This window comes from Carya illinoinensis, chromosome 9, assembly GCF_018687715.1.
Source record: "Carya illinoinensis cultivar Pawnee chromosome 9, C.illinoinensisPawnee_v1, whole genome shotgun sequence".
Lineage (NCBI taxonomy): Eukaryota > Viridiplantae > Streptophyta > Magnoliopsida > Fagales > Juglandaceae > Carya > Carya illinoinensis.
The window spans coordinates 28,848,150-28,865,232 of NC_056760.1; the positions used below are offsets into that span (position 1 = coordinate 28,848,150).

The 17,083-nt window shown below is 30.9% G+C and overlaps 1 protein-coding gene across 2 annotated transcripts; it reads left to right on the top strand.

Annotated features, from left to right (window-relative positions):
* Positions 1-6,084: 6,084 nt before the first annotated feature.
* Positions 6,085-10,786, top strand: LOC122275379 (receptor-like protein EIX1). 2 transcript variants are annotated; one of them, XM_043084408.1, is made up of 3 exons: positions 6,085-6,483; positions 7,693-9,460; positions 9,935-10,174. In XM_043084408.1, exons 1-2 carry the CDS (start codon positions 6,174-6,176, stop codon positions 9,444-9,446), a joined length of 2,064 nt encoding a protein of 687 aa, XP_042940342.1. In that variant the 5' UTR covers positions 6,085-6,173; the 3' UTR covers positions 9,447-9,460; positions 9,935-10,174. The 2 variants fall into 2 exon arrangements, with proteins under 2 accessions (XP_042940342.1, XP_042940341.1); XM_043084407.1 differs by having other exon boundaries at positions 6,085-9,460; positions 9,935-10,786.
* Positions 10,787-17,083: the final 6,297 nt, after the last annotated feature.

Consider the following 17,083-nt stretch of genomic DNA (forward strand, 5'->3'; position numbering starts at 1 on the left):
TTAGACTATTTATTATGATTATTTTTGGCTAAATCTCTCTCTCTCTTTCTCTTTTTTTGCATTTTTTTTTTGTAAAATATCTTAGCATTTGCCATTAATGTAACTCATGGCAAATACTTTTTACCACTAGATGCTCGCTAGCTAATGCGTATTTGCCACAAAATTGTAGACTTTTGTGATATAATTGGCACCACGAAATCTATTACAAACATGTTTTTGGCAGAACAAGATACATCACAAAAAACTTTATGTCACCATATTTTCAATGAATATTATCGTGGAAATTGTGTTATTTCCGACTAAAAGATTAATAGGTAAATAAATTTAAATGACCACAAAGGCTTAAATCCATATAGCCTTTGCCATGAACTAAATTAGTTTTTATCACAAATTGAATTTGTGGAAAAAATGTATATTTTCTTATAAAAAAAAAATTTGGTGACAAAAATAGTATTAGCCACTTATTATATGCCACAAACATTCCATGAAAAATTTTAGTCGGAAATTTATTTTTTGTCAGTTAATCCTAACTTTTTCTGACCACTTTTCACCGTAGAAAAAACTACAAAATGTTGTAGTGTTTGGACAGTTGTCAGCAATTATCTCGTCACTTTATCTTTTAGCTTACGTCTAATAAAATATAAGACACAGAACACACGCATGCTGAAAATTTTTGCTGTCATAATTCCTTTATTTTTGCTGAAAATTTTCAAATAGTTGGCCTTATGCTAGACTCAAATTTACTCAATTGGTCCGATCAATGTTCTTTTCTTCTTCTATATATCTGTTGACTATCATTTGAGAAAGTTTCCCACATAATTTCCTTTCCGGTAAATGTATTCATAAAGTCAATTAAAACGCCAAATAGGCCTTGTGTTAAACGTCAGATTGACTCGGTCGATCCAATTAAATTTGGGGTCAACGTATTTGGATTACATAAGATGAGAATTATGAGTCCACCATCCAATAAGATGATACAGTGAGAAGGACTCCATGGAAAAAAGCTATAACGTGATTAATTCTTGTAACTTAAATTGTTCATTTATTTAAAGAGTCCACATGACATAAGATCTACCGTGTGAGGATGCTTGGTAATTGACATGGAAAGACAAAAGGCAATAAGAAGTAAAATACATTGTTTAGTAGAGTATCTTTCTTTCAGAGTTTAGCCATTAGCATAGGAGAAGTATTACTATTTCTATCCAAAATTCTTATAAAAGAAAGTTTATAAATTAACGTGACTTAATGTATAATTTTAAAAATTTTATAATATGATGTATTATATTAAATCATGTCAGTTTGAAAATTTTCTTTTATACTATCGGTGTAAATCAAGCATTTTACTTAGCAAATATATAGCTAGCAAAGTGAACTTAACTGTGTTGACCAAGTCAATTTTCGTTTAGCATAAACCAGATCATTTGAAAATACTAGAGTAAATTAAAACTTGAACAAAAGAAGTACTCCTCGTTAATTTTAAACTAGTTTTCTACATGTTTTAACTTTTAATATATACCATTTGCAAGCACCTTAGTTGTCTCCCAAAAAAACCACCCAAAGTCTAAATTTTTGTAGACAACTGAGTACGACGCAATAGAGCTCATGAATTTATATGAAAAATTAGTTAAAACTGAATTTTTATTGTGAAATCTACACACGTTAAATCCATCAGCATCATGTAGACTTTTATGAGTAAGATTTCCGTCCAGACTTTTCTATCTATTGTCATTCGAGCAAGTGTATGCCTGTCTAAATTTAATATATTTTAAAATATCGGTAAATAATTGTAAAATAAGTTTTAAATAGCAGTAAAATAGTTTGAATTAAGATCTTTTATTAAAATTTTGAAAATGATAGAAAAAAATTTAAATATAATATTATAAAGTTAAAAAATTGTTTAAATATATTTTTACGAATTTTTGTTTTGGTAAAATAGTTGTATTGCTTTTTTTTTTTTTTTTTAGATGTTTGAAAAAGATATAAGAATAAGCTAATAATTAGATGAAAAATGTTAAAATTTATAATTAATTTTCATTTTAATAATATTTAAAAATATCTCATAATATATGAGAATACCTTGTTGTACAAAAATGCCTTAATCTACAAAAATTAAAAAGTTAAAAATTTAAAATTAAAAAAAAAAAATCTCCAAATATTTAATTAGCATTAAAGAAGGAAAACTACTCCTATCTATATTTGGTTAGTATAAATGATTTATTCCTATAATCAACAAATCTTCTATATATAAAAAGTGTGTATGAAATGAAAAATCTTGTTTTAACGGTTTTTCTTGTTTTTCCGTTAAAGTTAACACCGTTTGTTTTAACGGTTTGGCACATAAAATGAAGACATAAATGTTGAGAGAGATAGCATTCAATGTTGTTATATGATTTATTAATCTCAATAATTATAATACTTAATAGTTTATATAATAATAAGTAATTAAAGATTAGTTATTATATTTTTTTCTTTCTCCTTAACATATACACGTGTATTAGGTGTATAAGACGTGAATCCCTAAGTATAATATACGTATATTATACGTTTCATTAACTCAAATTATTGAGTATTCCAAATTTAAAAATCTCATATAATATATAATACAAGTGTGTTTAATCAAAGTGTTTTTTTTTCCCATGGTAGTAGGACGTAGCTTCCACTAAGTCATATTCCATATGTGGGCTTGCTATGATAGGCACATGACAAAGGCCGTGATCCTTGAGTTAATCAAGAAAGAGTAAATTCGGCCAACAATTTCAAAATATATTTTATGATTTATATATATGCTATATATAGAAAATATTATACCACAAATTTTATAAAAAGATTATGTTTTAACTATATGTTGTCCCTGATCGACTCAACCAACAGCAAAATAAGAATTTCAATATTGTCTCTATTGATTGTCTACAGGATGACATAAATTGATGAATTATAATACAAACATCAAACGACACATATTTTGAACTACCGTTTGTGTTAGACTTTTATTAAATTTTTTGTATACATCTTTACTAAAATTATAGATGTTATAAACATGTATTGGATTATATGATATTTTGAACTAATTTTTTTATTTTTTCCAATATGCCTTAAATTATAGACAAACGTGCTTTGCACGTTACTCCCACCTAGTATATGAATAAGTTTCTATATTTTGATCATTTTTATGACACCAATATGTTATATATAGAAAAATAAGTTCATAATTATTTCTCATCTAAAACATCTTACATGACACTAAATGATTAACAAATAAATAAAACATAAGTAAAAAATATATATATATATTCAAATAAAATTACATCCAAAAACACAAAACATGTAGAAGGCCGGTTTATATATAAAAGTTTAAAATTGACATTAATAATCGGAAAGTTGTTCCTACTATTTATTTCAAATAAATTAGTACCTTATGTTACATGTGAACTGACTTCGTCAATCCAGTTAAATTCGAGTAGACTTTTGTGTGGAATTAATGGACTCTCAAGATCGAAAATCCAATCCCTTAATTAATTTTTTGTCCCTCTATGCTCCTCATCAACAACGACTAATTACAATCAATTTTTACATATTGCTGCATGGGAATGAGACTACTAGCATTTGAGTAAACAAATTCAAAAGCATTCATTTTTACAATTTTGTTGCATTCATTTTTTTAAGATTATCCATAAGTAAGGAAGCGGTTTCTTTTATACTTTTACTTGTTTTTTGAGGGCATCCATGCCATTGAAACTCTCTTCTTGTCATCTTCAAGAAGGGTTCCACAATAATTTTTAAGTAAAATTTCTCAATTAATTCGACTTATTTTAAACGCAATCGGGGTCAATTGACCGCAAGGTGTTATTGTTTTTCTTTCTTTTCTATTGATTGTCATTCAAGCAAGTGCATGCATTTCTAAATTTATAATCTGTTGACTGTCATTTGAGAAAGTTTCCCACGTAATTTCCTTATGGTAAATGTTTTCATAAAGTACTTAGCCTTGTGTTAAACGCCAAATTGACTCGGTCAACTCAATTAAATTTGGGGTTAACCCAATTGTGACTTCTTAATTTTTTAGTTATTTTTTTTTAAATGATTATGCGGCACTTACATACAATCGTATCTAGCATTACTCAATATCCTAGACAGTCACTAAAAGAAAATCTTCCACAGCATAAATTCTACAGTATGAAATTGACTCATGACAAGGAAAGTAATTTTTTCTTTTCAGTGTGTAATGTAAAAACAATAATTCCTGTCATAATTCCTTTATTTTTGCTGAAAATTTTCAAATGGTTGGCCTTCTACTAGACGCAAATTTACTCAATTGGTCCAATCAATGTTCTTTTCTCCTTCCATAAATCTGCTGACTGTCATTTGAGAAAGTTCCCACATAATTTCCTTATGGTAAATGTTTTCATAAAGTAATTGGCCTTGTGTTAAACGCCTAATTGACTCGGTCAAACCAATTAAATTTGGGGTCAACGTCTTTGGATTATATGCAAATTGCCAAACTGATATGTGACTCTTTAATTTCTTAGTGATTTTTATCTTTTAATGAACTCGACAGCCAAAAGAATATAATTTACATGTCAGCGGGGTTGGTGAGAATTATGAGTCTACCATCCAATAAAAACAACTCTGTCTTGTTTTTTCAAACAAATAAAAATTTGTAGTTTTTCTATTTAGTGGTTTGTTAGCAATCATTTCCCCACACGTTTTCAAACTACTTTATTTATGTTCCAAGTCATTTGGACTTGTGATCTAATAACAACTTATCAGGCAAAATTTCAATTGGAGTTCAACTTTAGATTCTCAATGTTTTTTATTTTATAGGCAATACTGAACCACGTGGTTCTCTATTTACCAAAAAATGATCATTTTTTCCAAAAAATTAAAAATAAAATAACTCCCTCATTACTCATTAAAAATATATTTTTCTAGGTTCGAATTTAAGATTTGCTTTCTTTTATACTTGTTTTCTTTTAAATAGAAGTAAAATAGTTTGACTTGAGATGTTTTATTGAATTTTTGAAAATGATAGAAAAAAATTTAAAAATAATATTATAAAGTTAAAAAATTGTTTAAATATAATTTCTTTTTGTATTTTATTTAAAAGTTTGAAAAAGTTATAAGAATTAGGTAATAATTAGATGAAAAAAGTTAAAATTTATAATTAATTTTCATTTTAATAATATTTAAAAATATCTCATCATATACGAGAATACCTCGTTGTACTAACACGCCTTACTCTACCCAAAAAAAAAAAAAAAAATCTCCAAATATTTAATCAGCTTTTATCTCGATTGATTAAAATAAAAAAAACCACAAAACATACATAATTAGTAATTTTTAAGCACAAAAATCTCCAAACAGACATCATCATGATTAACAATTTTTCATGTCAAATTCCATGAAAAATTACTTAAAACTGTATGCCTAATGGTTTATTACAAGGTTAATTGGGAAATTCGAAATAATAAATACATAATTAGTTTATGACTTTTACACAGCTTTTAAAAAACTATTATTATTTCTAGAATTAAAAATTAAACAAAATATATATAAATTTAAAAGATAATATTCTTTAAAAATCAAACCACGCACGGAAACGTGTGGTAGTGTTTGGATATATATAAAAGTTTGAAACTCATGGCATCAGTGTGATCAATCCAATTAAATTCGAGCTATTGATCAATCCAATTAAATTCGAGCTAGTGAGCTTTGCGTGGAATTGGAATCTAATCTAAAATCAATATTGACGACTGCTAAAGAGTTGAATGAGACTGGCATTTGAGCAAAACAAACACATGAGAAGTAGTACTCCTTTATCTGTTAGCTTACATTTCTAATAAATTAATATAAGACACAGAACACGCAATGATAGCTACAACATTTATATAATATATATATAAATAAAAACAATTCTGTTCTGTTTTTTCAGACGAATAAAAACATTAGTTTTTATTATTTAGTGGTTTGTTAGCTATCATGTAGGTCCTAGCTTGGAGTTCAAGGCCCCACACGGTTTCAACTACTTTATTTATGTTCCTGGCAAAATCTATCTATACCTACGTACATAAAACTAGTATAAATATAAATTGATTAGTTCTCTTTGAGATATCAAAACCATTAGTACTTGCATTAAGATACAATATCTCTTGTGAGTGTTCCAAATTGAGAGTAAAACAATGAGAGCTTGTTATCTCCAATTTCTGCTTCTACTTGCACTCTTATCATGTAATGCAACAAAATTTGGATTTAGTTTCGATTTGCGTGATTCTAAAGTCAGATGCATAGAAGAAGAGCGGCAAGCACTGCTCCAATTCAAACAACTCCTTGTTGATCATTATCATTGGCTGTCGTCTTGGTCCAATGATGAAGATTGTTGCAAGTGGGAAGGAATTAAATGCAGCAACAAAACAGGTCATGTTGTTATGCTTGATCTCCGATCAGATTATTATTTGAGGTATCCTGAACCTGCAACAAAATATCTAGAAGGTGAGATAAGCTCTTCATTACTTAGATTGCAGTATTTGATTCATCTGGACTTAAGTTACAATAACTTTTCCGGGAAACCCTTCCCCGATTTTATTGGCTCACTCACTAGATTACAATATCTCAATCTTTCAAGCACCAATATAGCCGGAGCCATTCCACAACAATTTGGAAATCTCTCGAGATTGATTTCTCTTGATCTCAGGTGGAATTATGATTTGACGGAGGCACATAATCTTGATTGGTTAATTCATCTTTCATCTTTAACATATTTGGATATGAGCTGGGTCAACCTCAGCCGGGTAGTCAATTGGCCCAACAAAGTTATGATGCTCCCTTCTTTGACACACTTGAGTCTAAGGGATTGCAGTCTCTCCACATTAACGACTCCTCCTCAGTTGCTTTCCATCAATGCTAATTCCTTATCACAACTTCTATTTCTAGATCTTTCTTACAATTATGATCTGGTAAAGGCAGATAATCTTGATTGGTTAATTCATCTTTCAGCTTTAACACATTTGGATATGAGTTGGGTCAACCTCAGCCGGATAGTCAATTGGCCCAACAAAGTTATGGTGCTCCCTTCTTTGACACACTTGAGTCTAAGCGGTTGTAGTCTCTCCACATTAACGACTCGTCAATTGCTTTCCATCAATGCTAATTTCTCATCACAACTTCTATTTCTAGATCTTTCTTACAATTATGATCTGGTAAAGGCAGATAATCTTGATTGGTTAATTCATCTTTCAGCTTTAACACATTTGGATATGAGTCGGGTCAACCTCAGCCAGGTAGTCAATTGGCCCAACAAGGTTATGATGCTCCCTTTTTTGACACACTTGAGTCTAAGGGGTTGCAGTCTCTCCACATTAACAACTCCTCAGTTGCTTTCTATCAATGCTAGCACCCCATCACAACTTCTATTTCTAGACCTTTCTCACAATTATTTCACCTGCTCAATATTTCATTGGTTGTTCAACTCCACTACAAGCCTTATTGACCTGTACCTTAGTTCTATTAAATGGTTACATGAATGCTCCATTCCAGATGCTTTTGGTAGCCTAAATTCACTTCAAACACTAAATCTTGCTGGAAATCAACTTGTTGGTGGCATTCCAAGATCTTTTTGGAATTTATGTTCCTTAGATTCATTGTATCTTCATAATAACCGTCTCAGTGGAAACCTTTACAAATTTATGAGTAATGCGTCAGGTTGCTTGGTGGGCTCTTTGCGAGAATTTTCTGTATGGAACAATAGATTCACGGGGCCATTGCCTGAGAGTATTGGAAACTTATCCAATCTTGAGACCTTGGAGGTTGATAACAATTCCCTCACTGGGGTGATCCATGAAGCCCATTTTTCAAATCTCATCAAGCTGAAAGTGTTATATTTGGGGTTAAATTCTTTGATTTTGAGATTCAGCGACGATTGGGTTCCACCATTCCAACTGGATGTTATTTCTTTGAGCTCTTGCAGATTGGGACTAGCTTTCCCAAAGTGGCTTCAAAGTCAAAAGAATTATCAGGTGCTTGATATTTCTAATGCTGGAATTTCTGACACTATTCCAACTTGGTTTTGGGACTTCCCTCCCAGGTTATCTTCTTTATCTATGTATAACAATCAGTTGCATGGAAACTTGCCAGACTTGTCATCTTCCAGATTTGATGAGGTTGTTGTTGTAGATTTAAGCGCCAACCTTTTTGACGGTTCAATCCCACATTTTTTATTGAATGTGTTATCACTAGACCTATCGAGTAATAGGTTTTCTGGGCCCATTTCTTTCCTATGTGAACTCAATACTCCAATGTTATTGGAGTCTTTAAACCTCTCAAACAATACACTGTCTGGAGAGCTTCCAGATTGTTGGATGTACATTCGTGACTTGGTTGTTCTTAATTTGGCCAACAACAATTTTTATGGGAAAATACCAGACTCAATGGGCTCCCTAGTCTCGATTCAATTTTTGCATTTGAGCAACAATGGACTTGTGGGAAAGATTCCGATGTCTCTTAAGAAATGTAGCGAGTTAATAACCATTGACTTGGGAGCAAATAACTTGTCTGGAACGATACCTCCATGGATTGGTGATAGTTTTTCAAATTTGGTTATTCTTAACCTACGATCTAATCAGCTTTATGGAAGTTTTCCTTTAAGCCTATGTCATCTATCATACATTCAAATCTTGGACATTTCTTTGAACAAGATCGAGGGAACTATTCCAGAATGTATCTCCAACCTGAGTGCAATGTCTCGTACAATGGATACAATCTCAAGTGCCATTTATGCATATAATGCAAGTAGATCTTATATAGACTATGCATTCTTGGTATGGAAAGGAAGAGAGTTTGTGTTCAAAAATACCTTGGGACTTGTGAAGATAATTGATCTTTCAATTAACAAATTACATGGAGAGATTCCAGAAGGAATTACTAATCTTACAGAATTAGTCGCCTTGAATTTATCGAGAAACAATTTATCTGGATTAATCACTCCGAAGATTGGTTTGTTGAGAAATTTGCAGTGTCTTGATTTATCTAGAAACCAACTTTATGGTGAAATCCCAATGAGCATTTCCAACTTAAGTTTTCTCAGCCAGTTGGACTTGTCCACCAACAACTTATCAGGCAAAATCCCAACAGGAACTCAAATACAAAGCCTCGATGCTTCTGCATTTTTGGGAAATCCTAAACTATGTGGCTCTCCACTTCCAAACAAGTGTACAGACGATCTTCATCCAACCTACCTTAACCCTCGAGGCGACAAGAATCAGAATGGTCAGGAAAACAATGATGATAGATTTATAACGAAAGGATTTTATGTTGCTGCAACTCTTGGATTCATTGGAGGTTTTTGGGGAGTGTGTTTCATGTCAGTGCTAAACATACGGTATATAATGAAACGTCTCACTTCCAATGCTCGAATGATGCTACACGTGGCAGCAACTCTATGTATGCTCACTTTTTAAAGTTAAATTATAAGGTAAAAGTCTTCTCCCTGTATTTTATATTCATATTATTCATAAATTAGTGAAATCCTTCACCACATAGAGTAGGAATATATATATATATATATATGCTTTATATGTCAGTATATTATAGTATGAATATATAATTGTTAGCATGTCTTTATACTTTAAGACTTCAACTTGCATCCCTTGAATTATCTGTTAAAAATCTCACCATCCTTAGATTATATAGGAAATATTAGTTTTTACATATTCTTATGTTGAATTTGGCTTTAGTAAGTCTGTTCATGATCAGGTACATAGTATATTTAATGGTTTATCTCTTATGCAAAATTATTTTAGTCCCCTCTTTTTATTTGGCCCTTTTGTTCAAAATGGTAGGTTTTCTAACAAGATGTGTGGAGGAACTAATTTTAATTTCTTGTTAATATAATTTTGAATAATGTTGTTTTACCATTCAAAACTAATATTTGTTCATGATTTACCAGTGATCCAGGTAGGAGGAGACATCTACATCATTTCAATAAGCTAGTCGTGATACTATATATAATACATCAAGATCATTTTGTTTTTATTTTTTTAGTGGATTAGTTGTACTTTTATTTTTTTCAATATATTGTATCGATCAAAAGACAATTATTTTATCTTAGACTAATTATTTCTAAATATTTTTCAATGGATGTAATTTTAAATAGGCCCTGTTTGGATTAGAAAAGTATTTCATCTCATCTCATCATGATTCATTACAACTTTTGAAAATTTTCATATAAAATATAATAAATAATTTAACTTTATCTGGCCAATTTGGCAATTAGAAGAAATTTTTCTAATTTATCTAGCCAGCCAATTTAAACCACCTTGCAAATTAAGATAGTCATCATCTCTTAGCATGCAATCCAGTCCAAGAGTATTAAAGAAGAAATAAAAAGAGAAGACTTTTGGTCTTAGTCTAATAATTAAAGCTAAGATCAATAAAGAAGAATCAAGTCAAAGCTGAGATTTGCTAGCTACTAGTTGGTTGCTTCTTTTATAAATATTGCAACAAGCTTCATGATTAATCATGTCCATCGATCCCAAGATGACAAATTAACATGAAATTATCATTAAATACATTCTATTGATTTCTCTAGAAACTAATTAACTTCATAGTGAAGTTGCAACGAGCTGCATTTCCAATTTAAGCTTTTCAAGTCATTTGGACTTCTGATCTAATAACAACTTGTCTGGCAAAATTCTAATTGGAGTTCAACTTCAGATTCTCAATGCTTTTGCTTTTATGGGCAATACTGAACCCATATATATGGTTCTCCATTTCCAACATTTAAAAAAAAAAAAAAGGAGTCGTGTATTTAAATTTTTTCAAAAAATGATCATTTTCTCCAAGAAAAAAATAAATAAAATAACTCCCTCATTACTCATTCAAAAAAAAAATTCTAGGTTCTAATTGTTACAATCTAATCCTAAATGCGATAGAAACTTTGAATTTTTCTTACATTTAAAATTTCAAGAATTTGTTCTAACTTTTTGAAAAGCAAAAATATTAGTACTATTAAGGTTAGTTTTGATTCAGAGATGGGATGAGATGATTTTAGATGAAAGATGAAGGTTGAATAAAATATTGTTAGAATGTTATTTTTTAATATTATTATTGATTTGAGATTTGAAAAGATTGAATTGGAATTTGAAAAAAGTTGAATTGTTTATTATATTTTGTGTGAGATTTTGGGAAAGTTGTGATGATGAGATAAACTGATACGCTTTACGAATCCAACTGGGGAATCTCTGTATACTTTTCTTGTAGTGCTCTTCAAGACTTTTATATTTTTAGTCCTATGCATGATTTTTCTTAATTTGTTCTTAAGTTTATTTTAACCTTTTTTTCTCTAAATATGTACGTGTATATATATACACACACATTGATCATATATTTTTCAGCATTAAGGAATGAAAGCTCTTATCTATATTGGTTAGAAAAATGAATTTATCATCATTTCAATTATCATCTTCTAAACATCTCATGATGTGTTATATAATGATTAACAAATAAGTGAAATATAACAAATAGTTTTCCAATCATTTAATAACTATAACAGTCCATTAGAAATTCACTGGTAAAATTTCTATAGACTTTAGGAACCTCATGAAAACCCTGTAAGTTTTTACGAATCGACTAATCGCATAGATTTTAGTTTGTCAGCATAGTCAGTGTTATCGTTCACCATGGTGCAAGATGTGTGATTTTATTTTTTTGAGGTAGTTAGAGTGTCAGAATATGTTATGGTCTGTGCCAATTGTCTCAGTTGATTATTTAAGATTTTATGACGCAATAATTTCATTTTCAATTTTTGGACAATATGCTTATTCGAAAACGCATTTTGCTTTTTTGAGGCACTTTGGGGTATAATTTTGGTAAACAAATTGCATAGTTAGGTTTGTATGAATATTTAAGATTTTTCAATGCAAATTTTATTTTTCATCTACCCAGAGTGAATAGCGACCTCCATAGTAACACCTAACGTAGTGTTTTTAAAATCACAATGTGGAATGTCCAAATTAGATTAGAAAAGTTTTATTTGTACACTTAACAAGATTTTAGCCACTTGGTGAATAGTATTAGACACTTGGCACAAAAAGGAACCATTAGATAGATTTGTGAAGGAAATTAAGGTGTGAGATCATGCCACCTAAACAAAACCCTATTCTTTCACCTGATCGACCAAATTGAGCCAGATCAAAGAGGGTTTCAACCCTAAATGGTTGGAATCCAATTGAGACCCAAAAAGCGTGGTTGAAACTGAAACCCTAAACGGTTTCCCCAAATCCTAAAATTGGCCTTCAAACCATTTTTTATCCAATTTCTAGCATTGTATTTAATTCACTTGATTAAATCATTTTTACATTCTATTAATTCACCAAATCCTTGTTATGACATTATTATCTAACCTTTTAAATCTTGAAAAATTGATTGGGCCAAGAAAAATTAGATTTGGGCTTAATAGCATCCCAAACCCTAACCAAACCCCCTTTAAACCCCAAGTTGAAGCCCACCAAGGCCCACGAATTTGGCCACCTTGGCAAAGTTTCTTGAAGAAGATTCCTCCCCCACATGGTAGGCCATCCACTACCCCTGGCTGCACCCACTAGTGCCTTGATGTGAAGGAGAAATCCACCTCATCAACCTCTATACCTCACAACTTCTGCAGTCAGTCATTTGATCCTTGCACTATTCTCTACTTTATGTCACATAGCCACCTCCAATCAAGGGTAATTCAAGCCCATACCTCCCCCCTCTAGAATTCTAAAGTCATGCAAGACACACTTCACTCTTTTTCATCACTTCTTCACCCCATTCTTAGAGAGAAACCCAAAAGAGCTCTCTCGGAAAGATTTATGGGTCTTTTACGTGGAGATTTTAAACCCTTTGTATGTATTTTAGCAAGATAACTCCTTCATGAAAGTTGTTCCTCTTTGAGTTTAGTTTTCGTGGATATATTATTCCTCTCATTTAGTGGTCATTTGATTGGTCAAAAGTATTTTTAACCATGGAAAGGTCTTTGTAGGCATAAAAGTGGACAATTTGTTATGTTTTGGAGTTTTTGACAAAGCTAATGGACATATCTTGGTCTGAAAATTTAATTTAGTTTTGTTAGCATGTGTTTATGATTTTGGATTGAGTTTTTATTGTATTAATAAAGCTTTTGATGATAGATTTCCTTAGATCTAAAAACTTGAAAAGTGAAAGTGGAAAAACAGTTTTTGTTTTGAGAAAGTTATAATATTTAGTAGTCTAAACTTACTCTAAAGGCCTTGATATTTTTATGTGATGATTCTAAGTCTCTTATTTTCAAGTTAGGATTTTATTTTGAAGATATTTAGTATTATTTTTGAAGATATGATTTTTCTATGCAAGAGGATTTCGGTTAGGTCTAAGATTTGATGTTCTTGGGTTAGATCCATGTTTTATTGACTTTTAACCATGTGATTGTAAGTTTGGTGGTTGGATCTTATTTAGGACACAGTTTTAAACCATGTGATTTTTTAGTTTGAAGATCTCATCTTTTTAAACCATGGATCAAGAGATTGATCCAAGCTAGTTAAGAAAAAAGTTTCTGTTTTGAAACTAAGTGTAAAATGAAAAACTCCAAGTGTTATTTTGTAATTTTTTATGTCTATTATTAGCTTTTTTTAAATTAATGTTTTAAGGATGGTTTTAAACTTAGGATAGAAAGATCTTTGTTGTAAAATTTTGGTTTAAGTATGAGTTTTGAAGTTGGAAGGATCTGCAACAAAAATTAAGAGAAATGACCTATGGATGTTTCGGCCATAGTATATTTTCCATAGTTGTGATTTGTTTTAAAGTTTTCTAAGTTGATATTTGAGTTTAGGACAAAATTTAAATGAGGAATGTAAGTTTTAGAAATTTGTGGAGTTAAGATGTGAAATCTTTAAGTTAGGGGTAAAATGGTCTTTTTCCCACTTGTCGAGGGTAAAATGATAATTTACTCTAAGTTAGCTTGTTTTCATACTTCTAATTGTTAGTGATTTAATTTCTAATTTTTAGAATCATTATTTTCAGTTCCTCATGTTTCATACTTTATTCTCGTAGAACGTAACGATCAAAGTAAGTTAGTTTCTAATTTACTATCAGTTTACTATGTATGTGTGATGTGTAAGAGAACTACAATTTATGTATGTATGTTATCATATATGCCATGTCATGCCACTTCATTACATGTTTATCTGTTATGCATGATTTATTCTGTCACGAATGCTTAATAGTTACACAATCTATTTGGTCACGTATTGCTATATGTTATAAGTATGTCATATTACATTATGCCATCTATTACATGTATGCAATGTCACGTAATATTCATTGTTACATGTTATGTCATGTTATGAAATGTTGTCTATTACATGTTATGTCATACTACGAAATATTTCTATCTCAAGTAAGTCATGTCTCTCAAGTTACGTTCAAGTCATAATATGTGACGTCAGGACTTCTCTCCTTTCGCATTTTAGTCACGTTTCGTCTCGAATACAGTTGTGTATTTTGAGAGTAGTTAAGTTTTTGTTATCATTTAATTTGTACTACGGTCAAGGATGATACGTGCTGCCTGGTATTGCGGTCAAGGCTATGCGCTGCCGAGTAATAAGGTGAAGGAGTATAATCTGCCGTACAACAGATGGATAAATCAGTTAAATTGTATTACAGTCAAGGATAATACGCGCTGCCTAATATTGTGGTTAAGGCTATGCATTGCCAAGTACTATGATGAAGGAGTATAATCTGCCGTACTACAAAAGGATGATACACGCTGCCTGGTATTACAATCAAGGCTATCTGCTACCGAGTACTAAGGTGAAGGAGTATATTCTACCATATTACAGATGGAAAAATCAGTTAAGTTATATTACGGTCAAGGATAATACGCACTGCCTGGTACTTTAGTCAAGGCTATGCACTGCTGAGTACTACGTTCATGTTATGCTTAGGCTTATGTTATGTTCAAGTTTATGTTTATCTTATGTAAGTTCACATTCATGCTATGTTTCAAATCCATATTATGTTTCAAGTTCACGTTCATGCTATGTTGCTAGTCCATGTCATGTTTTAAACTCACATTCATGTCATGTCAAGTCAAGTTCAATTTCAATTTTAGTTCAAGTTATGTCAGCTCATGCCATGTTATGTTAAGTCACGTTATACTTATTATTTTATGCCATGTTATGTCAACTTACGTCATGCTTACTATTGACTTAATTTGATTATGTATTCATGTCTTTACTGCCATGCATGCATCATTAACTTGTGTGAGAGATTTCTGTTAACTTGCTAAAATTTGTAATCAAATCTTACTATGGTAATCCCAACTACCATTCCTTCTAAATGGTAGACGATGTGTCAGGATCAGAGCAGGAAGCGGACATGAGCAGAATGAAGGAGGTTCACTAGACGCCGCAGACTCGACGCGGAACTTACAACCTCCATAATTAGTTTTGGATAGTATTTTGAGCCTCGTTAGTCGAGTTACGCGTGTTACTGTAATTTTTTTGGTAATGTAAATATGGAGCCTGGTCTCTCACGTTTTGAGATTTCAGTCTTCTGAGACCTGTGCTGTAATCGTGGGTATTTATTTTGTTAAGTATGCATGGATTATATTTTAACTATTTGGGATATTATAAGTTTGGTACATAGTATTGTTCAAGAGAAAAAAAATTTCCGTTACGAATATTGCATAATGCTGAATGCATGTTAGGAACATTGCATCTTATATGTCATGAACGGGAGCAGGTAACCTTACGTTGCATGTTTCGACATTATAGATGTCCATCCGATTCCAAGCAGAATCTGGGGGCGTCACAATAACACCCAGTCTTTTAATAGTACAACATGAAATGCTGAAAGCATGATGATACCGATACGACTTGATACTGATAAAATAATATTAGGTTAACCACTTAAAATGAAGCTGTATATATCAATTTATATCATGTGTAATTGAACATGAAAAGAAACATATAAGATGAACAACACTTCTTTTCAACTTCATATAGTGATAAAAAAATGATCAAACATGCACACCCCTATTTTCCCACATTCATGGCCCAAGCCCTAGTTCATTTAATTTGGCTTATGTTAATTAATTAACCAAACTAGTTCGGTTGATCAAAATGTGCGTTTCTCCTTCTTTCCATTGTCTTTCGAGAAAATTAGTAGAAACCATGGACATGCTTAGTTATGGATAGTTTAGAGAATATTTGAGGATTTTGATAATTTTTTGAGATTGCTGAGGCCGAAAATGATAGAAAATTTAAAATAATTTTAAAAAATAAGCTTTGCAATGAATTTTAGATAAAGTTGAAAGCTTAATTGAGTATAGATATAGTCTTTTAAGTTTTTTTTTTTTTTTTTTGTCAGAGTTTGTAAAATTAGTTGCATTAACTTTTGTATTGGATAATGATCTTGTAAAAAGTTGAAATATATTTTTTTAAAAAAAAAATTCAAGATATTTATTTAAAGATATTTGCTTAAATTTTCAAAATCTAATCATGTATAAAACAAAAGAAATTGATCGTCATACCAGTATTTACCAATGATTTAAAGATTGAAATAAGTTGGAAAAAGTTGCAACGAGACTTTTAAATGGTTAAAACTCGAATCGGTTTTCGGAGAAGGTGTTGTTATAAATTTAGTTATTGAGATCTGTTTAAGCAAGAATCTACACACGTAATCATGTTTTGCAGAGTTTTGGAAAAACTTCGTTTATTGCTTGCACAAGCTAATTAGCTGCTTTCTGAACATATAAGAAAAAAGTGAAAACTAAATAGTATGTTAGAATGTCTACTGCTTCAAGATTTGAGAATGTTAATATGATAGAAACCAAGTAATATTTAGTTATTGAGAGATGTCTGATGCTCATAGTATCTACAAGTTGATGAATTTAATAAAAATAATGCAACAGTTGGGAGAGGCATCCAATGGTTCTGGGAACGAGCATGTAATTGTTAAGTACTTTCGGGATATAGACATGTGGCACTTTCATTCCATTATAGGATGCCATGTAAATTAAAATTTATATTTACAAAAATAATTTCAATTACATATCATATTGTGATAGGATGAGATCAAC

Coding starts and splice junctions, on each gene's coding strand:
- LOC122275379 (XM_043084407.1), top strand. CDS start 6,174: ATGAGAGCTTGTTATCTCCAATTTCTGCTTCTACTTGCACTCTTATCA.